Here is a 14,299-nt window from a genome sequence, read left to right as displayed (position 1 = left end):
ATGCTACCATCACTCATTTTATTACTTTTGACTAGAAAACATTCCTCCGTTATTTCCACTTCTCTCGACCTCTGGCAATAGTTCGCTAGTGCCAGTTGCTTTTAAATATTTCCATATGCTACACCATATATTTCACGCTATACAGTGGACCCCTCGCCTAACGAACGCATCGCATAACGTTAAATCCGCCTAGCGATACATTTTAACGCAAAAATTTTGCCTCGGCTAGCACTAAAAAACTCGCTCAACGTGATTCATTCGAGATGCGTCCACGTGCGGCCTGAGCCCGCCTCACTTGTTCCGTGGGTGCCAGTGTTTACAAGTCAGCTACCGCGGTCGCTTCCAAGCATACAATCGGAACATTTCATATTATCACAGCCTTTTTAGTGATTGCACCTGCAAAATAAGTCACCATGGGCCCCAAGAAAGCTTCTAGTGCCAACCCTACAGCAAAAAGGGTGAGAATTACTATAGATATGAAGAAAGAGATCATTGCTAAGTATGAAAGCAGAGTGCGTGTCTCCGAGCTGGCCAGGTTGTACACAAAACCCCAATCAACCATCGCTGCTATTGTGGCCAAAAAAACGGCAATCAAGGAAGCTGTTCTTGCCAAAGGTGCAACTTTGTTTTCGAAACAGAGATCGCAAGTGATAGAAGATGTTGAGAGACTGTTATTGGTGTGGATAAACGAAAAACAGATAGCAGGAGATAGCATCTCTCAAGCGATCATATGTGAAAAGGCTAGGAAGTTGCATAAGGATTTAATTAGAAAAATGCCTGCAACTAGTGGTGACGTGAGTGAATTTAAGGCCAGCAAAGGTTGGTTTGAGAGATTTAAGAATGGTAGTGGCATACATAGTGTGATAAGGCATGGTGAGGCTGCCAGTTCGGACCACAAAGCAGCTGAATTTTTTTTTTTTTTTTTCAACAAGTCGCCCGTCTCCCACCGAGGCAGGAATTCAAGGAGTACATAGACAGTGAAGGACTGAAACCTGAACAAGTGTTTAACTGTGACAAAACAGGCCTGTTTTGGAAGAAAATGCCAAGCAGGACCTACATTACTCAGGAGGAAAAGGCACTCCCAGGACATAAGCCTATGAAAGACAGGCTTACTCTGTTGATGTGTGCTAATGCTAGTGGTGATTGCAAAGTGAAGCCTTAACCCTTTGAGGGTCCGTCCCGTAGATCTACGGCTTTACGTTCAGGGTCCAAACCGTAGATCTACGTCATGAGCTCAGCTCACTCTGATAAACTGTGAGTGGTACATTTGGGCCTAGATATGAGAGAATACATCTATGTAGTATGTGTGCACCACATAAAACAGATCCTGCAGTACGTTGTGTATAATGAGAGAAAAAAACTGAAATCATGATTTTTCGATTAAAACAGCGACTTTGCAGTGTTTTTTCGTATGTTTTTTATAGTTCTATTTGCGATTTCTTGGTCTCATTTGATAGAATGGAAGACATATTACAGAAATAGAGATTATTTTGAATGGTTTTCGCACTGGAAATGGCTTGAAACTGAGCTCAAAGTAGCAGAAATGTTAAATTTTTGCCGATATTCAAGAGTAAACAAACGACCTCACACGTCTAATACACGCCAGCTGGTGGGTCTAATATGCATTCACAAATATGGTGATGATATTTATACAATTATTACAGTATTGCATAACAGTAAATCTTCTATTTTTTGGTGTGAATAAAAATACATTATGTGAATAAAAAATCAAAATGGAATTTATTTGTAAAGCCTCAAAACGTAACTAATGAACAGAGGAAATGTTAGTTTAGTTCCAGGAATACCTACATTGTTTATTCTGGACCCTATTTTGAAATTGGAATATTTTGAACTTTGTGTTAAATTGGCCAAATTAACAATTTCCGATCACTTTAATTTGTAGTTGAAACAGTTGACTTGGCGATTTCTTGTGCTCAATCGATAGAATAGAAGTAATACTAGTGAAATAGCTAAGAATTTGGTTGACTGGAATAATGTAATTGGCCTAAAATGGGAGTCAAAGTCGGCAAAATCGCCGATTCGCAAATATCGCTGACACATCAAAATTCGCGAGAGCTTAATTTCGTCAATTTTCCATCAAATTTCGTACTTTTTGTTTTATTACCTTCACAAAAAGATTCTCTACCATTTCGTAAGAAAAAATAACAAATTTTTTTTTTGAAAATTCTTGGACACTGGGGCACCACTTCAGATTTGGGCCTTGGACCCTGAAGGGGTTAATTGGTGTATCACTCTGAAACTCCCAGAGTGTTCAGGAAAAACAATGTCCTCAAGGCTAATTTCTGTGTGCTGAGAAGGGCAAACAGTAAGGCATGGGTCACTAGGGACTTTTTCTATGACTGGTTACACCATGCATTTGCCCCCACTGTGAAAAATTACCTAATTGAAAAGAAATTAGACCTTAAGTGCCTCCTGGTATTAGACAATGCTCCTGGTCATCCTTCAGACGTGGCAATAACCTGCTGCCCATGGACCAGCAGGTTATTGCAAACTTCAAGAAACTGTACACATAAGCTATGTCTGAAAGGTGCTTTGTAGTGACCTCAGAAACTCAATTGACTCTAAGAGTTTTGGAGAGATAACTTTAGCATCCTCAGTTGTGTAAACATTATAGGTAAGGCTTGGGAGGAAGTGACTAAGAGGACCTTGAACTCTGCTTGGAAGAAATTGTGGCCAGAATGTGCAGACAAAAGGGATTTTGAAGGGTTTGAGGCTAACCCTGGGAATCCTATGCCAGTTGAGGAATCCATTGTGGCATTGGGGAAGTCCTTGGGGTTGGAGGTTAGTGAGGAGGATGTGGAAGAGTTGGTGGAGGAGGACAATGACAAACTAACCACTGATGAGCTGCTGGATCATCTTCAACAGCAAGAGGCCAGACCTGAAGAAACTGCTCCGGAGGGGATAGAGAAATTGAAGTTGTCTACTTCAAAGATTAAGGAAATGTGTGCAATGTGGCTTAAAGTGCAAACCTTTTTTGATGAAAATCACCCTCAGACAGCTATTGCAAGCTGTGCTGGTGACTATTACACTGACAATGTTGTGAAACACTTTAGGAATGTCATAAAGGAACGGGAGGTACAGGCCTCTATGGACAGATATGTTGTGCGACAGAGGTCCAGTGACTCTCAAGCTGGTCCTAGTGGCATTAAAAGAAGGGAAGTAACCCCGGAAAAGGACTTGCCACCTCAAGTCCTAATGGAAGGGGATTCCCCTCCAAACATTAACACCATCCAGTGTCCCCTCCTCCCATCCCATCAGTCATCACCAGATCTTCAATAAAGGTAAGTGTCATGTAACTGTGCATGTCTTCTTCAGTTTGTGTGCATAAAAATTTTTTTTTCTTCATACTTTGGGGTGTCAGGAACGGATTAATTTGATTTCCATTATTTCTTATGGGGAAAATTAATTCAGCTAACGATAATTTTGCCTAACGTTGAGCTCTCAGGAACGGATTAATAGCGTTAGGCGAGGGTCCACTGTACTGGGGATAATTTAGATTACTCGTACCTACAATTTATTTCACTATGTCACTACACATATATATGTCACTCGCCATATTACTTACAGATAGTTCAATATCTGTTTGTTTATTTCCACTTGTGTCGACATCTGGCAATAGTTCGCTAGTGCTGGTCAGGCTTATTTCCAGAGTAACCGTTGTTCTAACCAGCACTCTCCATGTGACACTGTAATCCATATTTTTCTATTTGGTGTTCACTGATATTCCTTTTATGTTGGTTCACAAGGAAGTATATCACTTTATGGTTGCACACGCTTATTTCCCGCCCTTTGTTCCCACTTGGGACTATCAGGAAAAGTAATTTTTGACGGAGCTCGACCGCGCGTGACTTCCCCTCACACTACCCTCAGGTAAGATGTGCATCTTACCTGTAAAATTCTGTAAAAGAATGATCCTTTCAGTTTAAGGTAATCCTCTTGTAATAGGTTGATGAGGAGGGTCAATGTAGTACGGCGAACTTTAATATCTGGATCACGAAGGCAAGCTGTAACCTGAGGCATCAGAGGATCTACTAAAGTTGCATACCTGTATGAATAAAAACATTATTAAAGGTATAATTTTCATAATAAAAAGGCAGTATAAGGTATACATATAATGCACTTATTCTGGTCCACCAGGGCCATATCCGATGACCACTTACACACTAGTTACAGCAGGCGAAGATATTAATTTAAAACATCACCACCTCTATTCTGAATTATGTTGGCTTGAAAAGAAATATCCAAAATGCTGCAAGCAGCTCTTTCACTGCACAATTAAACATGCCTGTAATATATGCACTGACAGGACAACCCCAAAATTTATTTGACAAATACTCATACTTAATTTTAGGCCATTACCACTACCTGTCAATGCTGATACCATCAAAATTGGCCAAAACCCAGTGCTACCAATACCCATATTTTCGCACACCTCAACCGGACAAATAAATTTGTGACCACAAAATATTTTTAAATTCAGTGAACGAAATATCTTTTTGTTCAGATTAGCTGCTTGGTGATTGGCCGATATTAACAGATTAGTCTCATCTGAGGATAAGCGACAACTACAGGCAAGTCTTTATAAAAGCCATTGAAGAAAATTTAAAGCTAACTATTCTAGACTTCAACATGATCTCAAAGCTCTCTTTAGAATTAATCCCTAAGTTTGGGAACCTAGGCCAAAAGAGGTCTCACAGCAGCAATAAGAGCAAAAAAAATTGTAACTATAAAATATGGTTTCCAGACCAATGACAATGTAAAAACAAAGATATCTAAGCTGATGGAGTTACAGTGAATGACATGAAATCTTGCTCCTTTACTAGCACAACACTCATGCTTAGAGCTCTGAGAGAGAGCAAGGTAAGTTCTAGGAAAAAATACCTACTACAATATCTTGAATAGGAAAGCTTAAACTCAAAGGAGAGGTTTCAATATTATACCTACCTGACACACATATCTGACAAGGTGAAGACAATGTTTATCCTGAGAGCTGAATATTTAGTTGTGTCTAGCATTCTTCCCAAAGCAGGAATGATGCGCTTTGCTTGATCCTCATGTTGCAAGCACATCTTGCCTAATGTAACCACAGCTAGAGCCTGTAAAAGTTTTATTATTCATCATCTGTACATTATTTACTGTGTATTGCAATTTTTTTTTTTAACACACCAGCTGTTTCCCACCAAGGTAGGTGTCATGAGAAGCAATTAATATCCCGAGAGTAAGAAGGTAGTGGCCCTTCTCCTGTATAAATTACTAAACGTAGAAAGAACTTTCCATTCTTTTATGAGTCACACCTGTCTTGGTGGGAGACAACCAATGCTGAAAAAAAAAATATATGGGAGAAGGGGATACCAGCCCCTTGCTCCTGACATTTTAGTCACCTTTTATGACACAAGTGGCTTTTGGAAGAAAGATACTTTTCCATTTCCCCATGGAGATGAGAGTAAAATAAATAAAAACAAGAACATATTTATATAGGGGCCACAGATATTCCAGATCACTTTTTAGTTGTAGCTACAGTGAGAGTAAAAGGTACATGAGATACAAGGAAAATAGAAGCATCAAGAGAGAGGTGAAGGTTTATACTCAAAGAGGAGGCAGTTAGGGTAAGATATAAACAACTATTGGAGGATAGATGGGCTAGTGGAGTATGTATAGGCAATGGGGTCGAAGATGTATGGGGTAGGTTTAACCCTTTCAGGGTTTCGGCCGTACTGGTACAGCTTACGCTCCAGGGTTTTTGACGTACAAGTACGCATAAATTCTAGCGTCCTCAAATCTAGCAAGAGAAAGCTGGTAGGTGTACATATGAAAGAATGGGTCTATGTGGTCAGTGTGCACAGTATAAAAAAAATCCTGCAGCAAACAGTGAGTAATGAGAAAAAAATAACTTTCACCGTGTTTTTGGATTAAAACAGAGACTTTGCACTGTATTTTCGTATGGTATTTACTGTTGTATTCTAGTTTTCCTGGTCTCATTGTATAGAATGGAAGACATATTACAGAAATTGAGATGATTTTGACTGGTTTTACAATGAAAAGTACCTTAAAATTGAGCTCAAAGTAGCAGAAATGTTTGATTTTTACCAAAGTTCAAAAGTAAACAAATCATGCTAAGCGTCCAATACACGTCAACTGGTGAGTCTAATATTCTTTCATAAGTGCGCCAATATTATTTATACCATTTCTACACTAATGCAGTAGTCTGCATAACAGTAAATCTTATTTTTTTTGCGAGAATAAAAAATCAAAGTGGAAAGCAAAAGAAATGTAAGAGGGGCCTGGAGATGTAACTAATGAACAGAGAAAATGTTATTTTAGTGCCAGGAATGTCTTGCTTGTTTATTCTGGACCCTATTTGGAAATTGGCATCTTTTGAAATTTGTGTTCAATTGGCAAAATTGCTAAATTCTGACCACTTTATTGGATAGTTGAAATCGGAAAATGGGCGGTTTCTTGTACTCATTCAATAGAAAAAAAAGGAGTTCTAGCGAAACAGTTATGATTTTTTGTCGACTAGTACACTGGAATTGGCCGAAAATAGGGCTCAAAGTGGGCAAAATCGCTGATGCGTAAACATCATCGAGACCACTAACTTCGCGAGAGCATAATTCCGTAAGTTTTCATACAAATTTCATACTTTTGGTGTCATTATGATCGGGTAAAGATTCTCTATTTTTTCATAAGAAAAAATAATTTTTTTCTTTCTTTTGAAATTTTAGCGACCCTGAGAACAAGTCTCTGAGAGGGCCTGGCGACCCCCAAAGGGTTAAAAATGTAGTGTTAGCATTCAGCAGAAGTTTGTGGTTACAGGAAAGTGGGTGCGGGAGGGAAGAAGAGTGATTGGTGGAATGATGATGTAAAGAGAGTACTAAGGGAGAAAAAGTTAGCATATGAGAGGTTCTTAAAAAGTAGAAGTGATGCCAGGAGAGAAAAGTATATGGAGAGAAAAAGAGAGGCTAAAAGAGTGGTGAAGCAATGTAAAAAGAGAGCAAATGAAAGTGGGTGAGATGTTATCAACAAATTTTGTTGAAAATAGGAAAAAGTTTTGCAGTGAGATTAACAAGCTGAGAAAGCTTAGGGAACAAATGAATTTGTCAGTTAAAAACAAGAGTGGAGAGTTATTAAATGGAGAGTTAGAGGTATCGGGAAGATGGAGAGAATAATTTGAGGAATTGTTAAATGTTGAAGAAGATAAGGAAGCTGTGATTTCGGGTATAGGGCAAGGAGGAATAACATCTTGTAGGAGTGACAAAGAGCCAGTTGTGAGTGTGGGGAAAGTTCGTGAGGCAGTGGGTAGAATGAAAGGGGGTAAGGCAGCTGGGATTGATGGGATAAAGATAGAAATGTTAAAAGCAGGTGCAGATATAGTTTTGGAGTGGTTGGTGTTATTATTTAATAAATGTATGGAAGAGGGTAAGGTACCTAGGGATTGGCAGAGAACATGCATAGTTCCTTTGTATAAAGGCAAAGAGGACAAAAGAGAGTGCAAAAATTATAGGGGAATAAGTCTGTCGAGTGAAGCAACTAAAATGCCAGAAGCAAGGGACTAGTAATCCCTTCTGTACAAATTACTAAATTTAAAAAAGAGAAACTTTCGTTTTTCTTTTTGGGCCACTCTGCCTCGGTGGGATACGGCCAGTTTGTTGAAAGAAGTAGTAGTCTGTCAAGTATACCTGGTAAAGTGTATGGTAGAGTTATTATTGAAAGAATTAAGAGTAAGATGGAGAGTAGGATAGCAGATGAACAAGGAGGCTTTAGGAAAGGTAGGGGGTGTGTAGACCAAGTGTTTATAATGAAACATATAAGTGAACAGTATTTAGATAAGGGTAAAGAGGTTTTTTGTGGCATTTATGGATTTGGAAAAGGCATATGACAGGGTGGATAGGGGGGCAATGTGGCAGATGCTGCAGGTGTATGGTATAGGAGGTAAGTTACTGAAAGCAGTGAAGAGTTTTTCCGAGGATAGTGAGGCTCAGGTTAGAGTATGTAGGAAAGTGGGAGATTATTTCCCAGTATAAGTAGGCCTTAGACAAGGATGTGTGATGTCAACATGGTTGTTCAATATATTTATAGATGGGGTTGTAAGAGATGTGAATGCAAGGGTCTTGGCAAGAGGTGTGGAGTTAAAAGATAGAGAATCAAACACAAAGTGGGAGTTGTCACAGTTGCTTTTTGCTGATGACACTGTTCTCTTGGGAGATTCTGGAGAGAAGTTGCAGAGGTTGGTGGATGAATTTGGTAGGGTATGTAAAAGAAAATTAAAAGTGAATATAGGAAAGAGTAAGGTTATGAGGATAACAAAAAGATTAGGTGACGAAAGATTGGATATCAGATTGGAGGGAGAGAGTATGGAGGAGGTGAATGTATTCATATATTTGGGAGTGGACGTGTCAGCAGGTGGGTCTATGAAAGACAAGGTGAATCATAGAATTGATGAGGGGAAAAGGGTGAGCAGTGCACTTAGGAGTCTGTGGAGACAAAGAACTTTGTCCTTCGAAGTAAAGAGGAGAACGTATGAGTATAATTTTACCAACGCTCTTACATGGGTGTGAAGAATGGATGATGAATATTGCAGTAAGGAGAGAGCTAGAGGCAGTGGAGATGTCATGTCTGAGGGCAATGTGTGGTGTGAATATAATGCAGAGAATTCGTAGTTTGGAAGTTAGGAGGAGGTGCAGGATTACCAAAACTGTTGTCCAGAGGGCTGAGGAAGGATTGTTGAGGTGGTTCAGACATGTAGAGAGAATGGAACAAAACAGAATGACTTTGAGAGTGTATAAAACTGTAGTGGAGGGAAGGCGGGGTAGGGGTCAGCCTAGGAAAGGTTGGAGGGAGGGCGTAAAGGAGGTTTTGTGTGAGGGGCTTGGACTTCCAGCTAGCATGCATGAGTGTATCTCATAGGAGTGAATGGAAACCAATGGTTTTTAATATTTGACGTGCTGTTGGAGTGCGAGCAAAGTAACATTTATGAAGGGATTCAAGGAAACCGGCAGTGCCAGACTCGAGTCCCGGAGATTAGAAGTACACATACAGTGTCTGCACTCTGAAGGAGGGGTGTTAATGTTGCAGTTTTATAAACTGTAGTGTAAAGCACCCCTCTGGCCAGACAGTGATGAAGTGAATGAAGATGAAAGTTTTTCTTTTTTGGGCCATCGTGCCTTGGTGGGAATCAGCCGGTGTGTAATAAAAAAAAATCTATTAAGAAAAATAGAAGAAAACTCACATGCTTGTTTACATATGTGCAATGTGACCTAAGTGTAGCAAGATGTACCTGTTATCTTGTGTGTTTCTTCTTCTTCCTTCAACAAACCGGCCGTATCCCACCGAGACAGGGTGCCTCCCCCCCCCCCGACACACACACACAAAAAAAAAAGTTTCTCTTTTTAGATTTAGTAATATATACAGGAGAAGGGGTTACTAGCCCCTCGCTCCCGGTATTTTCAGTTGCCTCTGGTGACACACATGGCTTTCTGAGAAAGAATTTTGTTCCACTTCCCCATGGAGATAAGCAGAAATAAACGAGAACAAGAACTAGTAAGAAAACAGAAGAAAATCCAGAGGCGTATGTATATACATGCTTGTACATGCATGTGTAGTATGACCTAAGTGTAGCAAAATGTACCTGATATTGTATGTGTTTATCAGACAGAAAAGACACCACCAATCCTACCATTGTGCAAAACAATTACAGGTTTTACAAGACAGCAGTACCTCCCTGGGTAGTTGCTGTCTGCCAACCTGCTATCTATATGAAAATATTTATCTTACACAATTATATCTCTTTGCTACTCAAAGTAAATTACCTTGACTCTCATGGAGGGAGTAAAGGTAATTGTGGTGGGTTGGGAGCTCTGCGTCTGTGAGGAAGGAATAGTTGTGGGGGTAGACTTATCTCCAGGCTGGTGAAAAATTATACTTTGAAGCATAAGGAACATCCTCTTGTTGACTTTTTGTGGGCACAACATAGATGCTTCTCCCAAGGTGAACAAATGCCTGCAGAAACCATCAGAAAGAAATCTCAAAATATATTACCCTCAAATTACTTCACATATAATCACCTTATAACACAAAGGACATTATTTGCTTGCACACCTTTTAATGTAACTTAAGTTCTAACATAAACTTCTGAAAAAATTTCACTGAATCGTATTACCTAAAAAGTTTCTCTTCTCCAATACTGTCCAGTGGTCCAGAATTCTCAAATAAAACATACTTAAGATGTTCATCACAAGTCTTCAGAATTGGTGCTGCCCATTTCTCAATGGCTTTCTGACCTGAAATACATCAACATTTTTTCAAGTTAAATGCTCAATAAAGTGTAATGCAAACAAGTAGTAAAAGACTCTTAATGCAGTGAAGCCTTTATTGATACAATGTTTCACCCACTTGTAAATTCCATAAGGCTATAAATTAATTTCAACAGTGTACCAATAAAAGCTTCAATGGATTGGATATCTTTCACCATTTTTTTACTACAGTATAATGCAAAAAGCAAAATGAGAACATAGTTTGATCACTAGGGTTAAATTAATTATTCAGTGATCAAAGCATTAAAGTCAATTGTGCAAGCATTTGACAAAGTGTGACTTTGTCAATGGTCCAAGTCGGACCGAAACGTCGTTGTAAGCTTCTCTCTTTTATGTGCAGGTTATTTGTGTATTGTGTATTTGACAAAGGAATCTGTGATTTTCTATACTTTTTTTTTTCTTAACACATGCCATGTTTAACCCTTTAACTGTCCAGACCCCCAATCAGAAACTTGTCCACAATGTCCAAGAATTTAAAAAAAAAAAATTATTTTTTCTTAAGAATGTTTTTCTGAGGGTAATAAAAAAAATGAATGAAATTTGTTGGAAAACTGATAAAATTATGCTCTTGCAAATTTTGTTGCATCAGCAATATTTATGCATTGGTGCTTCTTACCCACTTTGAGTCCAATTTTAGGCCAATTACATTGTTCCAGTCGACCCAATTCTTAAATATTTTGCCTGTATGTCTTTCATTTTACTGAATGAGCACAAGAAATAGCCCAATCAACTATTTCAACTAACCAATAAATGATTAGAAATTGGTAATTTTGCCAATTTCACACAAATTAAAAAATATTCAAATTTCAAAGTAGGGTTTAGAATAAGCAATGCAGGTAGTCCTGGCACTAAAATAACATTTCCTCTGTTCATTTGTTACATTCCTAGGCTTTACAAATGAATTTCATTTTCATTTTTTATTCACAAAAATTTTTTTATTCACACAAAAAATAGAAGATTTGCTGTTATGCAATATTTTAATAACTGTATAAATAGTAGTAGGTTGATAGACAGCAACCGCCCAAGGAGGTACTACCATCCTGCCAAGTGAGTGTAAAACGAAAGCCTGTAATTGTTTTACATGATGGTAGGACTGCTGGTGTCCTTTGTCTGTCTCATAAATATGCAAGATTACAGGTATGTCTTGCTACTTATACTTACACTCAGGTCACACTACACATACATGTACACGTTTATTTATACACACTCATTTGAGTTTTCTTTGACTTTATCTTAATAGTTCTTGGTCTTATTACTTTTCCTTTTATATCCATGGGGAAGTGGAATAAGAATAATAAGAATCTTTCCTCCGTAAGCCATGCGTGTTGTAAAAGCCAACTAAAATGCCGGGAACAATGGGCTAGTAACCCCTTTTCCTGTAAAGATTACTAAAAAGAATAAGAAGAAAATTGTCAAAGTGGAAAGTCTGAATGTGCGTGGATGTTGTGCAAATGATAAGAAAAGAGATGATTGTGGATGTTATGAATGAGAAGCTGGATGTCCTGGCTTTAAGTGAAACAAAGCTGAAGGGGGTGGGAGAGTTTCAGTAGAGAGGAATAAATGGGATTAGGTCAGGGGTTTCAAATAGAGTTAGAGCTAAAGAAGGAGTAGCAATAATGTTGAAGGATAAGCTATGGCAGGAAAAGAGGGACTATAAATGTATTCATTCAAGAATTATGTGGAGTAAAATAAAGGTTGGATGTGAAAAGTGGGTTATAGTAAGCGTATATGCACCTGGAGAAGAGAGAAGTGTAGACGAGAGAGAGATTTTGGGAAATGTTGAGTGAATGCGTGGGGAGTTATGAACCAAGTGTGAGAGTACTTGTGGTTGGGGATTTCAATGCTAAAGTGGGTAAAAATGTTATGGAGGTAGTAGTAGGTAAATTTGGGGTGCCAGGGGTAAATGTAAATGGGGAGCCTTTAATTGAGCTATGTGTAGAAAGAGATTTGGTAATAAGTAATACATATTTTATGAAAAAGAGGATAAATAAATATACAAGGTATAATGTAGTTTGCTAGATTATATATTGGTGGATAAAAGGTTGATGGGTAGGCTCCAGGATGTACATGTTTATAGAGGAGCCACTGATATATCAGACCATTATTTAGTTGTAGCTACAGTTAGAGTAAGAGGTAGATGGGACAAGCGGAAGGTGGCAACAACAAGTAAGAGAGAGGTGAAAGTGTATAAACTAAGGGAGGAGGAAGTTCAGTTGAGATATAAGCGACTATTGGCAGAAAGGTGGGCTAGTGCAAAGATGAGTATTGGGAGGCTTGAAGAGGGTTGGAATAGTTTTAAAAATGCAGTATTAGAATGTGGGGCAGAAGTTTGTGGTTATAGGAGGGTGGGGGCAGGAGGAAAGAGGAGTGATTGGTGGAATAATGAAGTAAAGGGTGTGATAAAAGAGAAAAAGTTAGCTTATGAGAGGTTTTTACAAAGCAGAAGTGTTATAAGAAGAGCAGAGTATATGGAGAGTAAAAGAAAGGTGAAGAGAGTGGTGAGAGAGTGCAAAAGGAGAGCAGATGATAGAGTGGGAGAGGCACTGTCCAGAAATTTTAATGAAAATAAGAAAATTTTTTGGAGTTAAACAAGTTAAGAAAGCCTAGGGCACGCATGGATTTGTCAGTTAAAAACAGAGTAAAAACATAGTAGGGGAGTTACTAGATGGGGAGATGGAGGTATTAGGTAGATGGCAAGAATATTTTGAGGAACTTTTAAATGTTGAGGAAGAAAGGGAGGCGGTAATTTCATGCACTGGCCAGGGAGGTATACCATCTTTTAGGAGTGACGAAGTGCAGAATGTAAGTGTGGGGGAGGTACGTGAGGCATTATGTAGAATGAAAGGAGGTAAAGCAGCTGGAACTGATGGGATCATGACAGAAATGTTAAAAGCAAGGGGGGATATAGTGTTGGAGTGGTTGGTACTTTTGTTTAATAAATGTATGAAAGAGGGGAAGGTACCTAGGGATTGGCGGAGAGCATGTATAGTCCCTTTATATAAAGGGAAGGGGGACAAAAGAGATTGTAAAAATTATAGAGGAATAAGTTTACTGAGTATACCAGGAAAAGTGTACGGTAGGGTTATAAATGAAAGAATTAGAGGTAAGACAGAATGTAGGATTGCGGATGAGCAAGGAGGTTTCAGAGTGGGTAGGGGATGTGTAGATCAAGTGTTTACATTGAAGCATATATGTGAACAGTATTTAGATAAGGGTAGGGAAGTTTTTATTGCATTTATGGAATTAGAAAAGGCACATGATAGAGTGGATAGAGGAGCAATGTGGCAGATGTTGCAAGTATACGGGATAGGTGGTAAGTTATTAAATGCTGTAAAGAGTTTTTATGAGGATAGTGAGGCTCAGGTTAGGGTGTGTAGAAGAGAGGGAGACTACTTCCCGGTAAAAGTAGGTCTTAGACAGGGATGTGTAATGTCACCATGGTTGTTTAATATATTTATAGATGGGGTTGTAAAAGAAGTAAATGCTAGGGTGTTCGGGAGAGGGGTGGGATTAAATTATGGGGAATCAAATACAAAATGGGAATTGACACAGTTACTTTTTGCTGATGATAGTGTGCTTATGGGAGATTCTAAAGAAAAATTGCCAAGGTTAGTGGATGAGTTTGGGAATGTGTATAAAGGCAGAAAGTTGAAAGTGAACATAGAAAAGAGTAAGGTGATGAGGGTATCAAATGATTTAGATAAAGAAAAATTGGATATCAAATTGGGGAGGAGGAGTATGGAAGAAGTGAATGTTTTCAGATACTTGGGAGTTGACGTGTTGGCAGATGGATTTATGAAGGATGAGATTAATCCTAAAACTGATGAGGGAAAAAAGGTGAGTGGTGCGTTGAGGTATATGTGGAGTCAAAAAACGTTATCTATGGAGGCAAAGAAGGGAATGTATGAAAGTATAGTTGTACCAACACTCTTATATGGATGTGAAGCTTGGGTGTAAATGCAGCAGCG

General features: G+C 38.7%; 1 protein-coding gene across 1 annotated transcript in view; it reads right to left on the bottom strand.

Moving 5' to 3' along the window:
* The window catches only part of Cap-D3 (Chromosome associated protein D3), a 114,816-nt gene that overhangs the window by 68,659 nt on the left and 31,858 nt on the right, over positions 1-14,299 (bottom strand). Inside the window, exons 6-9 of the mRNA XM_070084089.1 lie at positions 10,178-10,298; positions 9,828-10,017; positions 4,966-5,117; positions 3,910-4,066 (exon numbers count right to left, since the gene is read on the bottom strand). Of these exons, the coding sequence (XP_069940190.1) occupies positions 3,910-4,066; positions 4,966-5,117; positions 9,828-10,017; positions 10,178-10,298 (620 nt within the window). The remainder of the gene's footprint in view (positions 1-3,909; positions 4,067-4,965; positions 5,118-9,827; positions 10,018-10,177; positions 10,299-14,299) is intronic.

This window comes from Cherax quadricarinatus, chromosome 11, assembly GCF_038502225.1.
Source record: "Cherax quadricarinatus isolate ZL_2023a chromosome 11, ASM3850222v1, whole genome shotgun sequence".
In the NCBI taxonomy this organism is placed as follows: domain Eukaryota; kingdom Metazoa; phylum Arthropoda; class Malacostraca; order Decapoda; family Parastacidae; genus Cherax; species Cherax quadricarinatus.
This window is presented reverse-complemented; position numbering and strand designations above follow the sequence as displayed.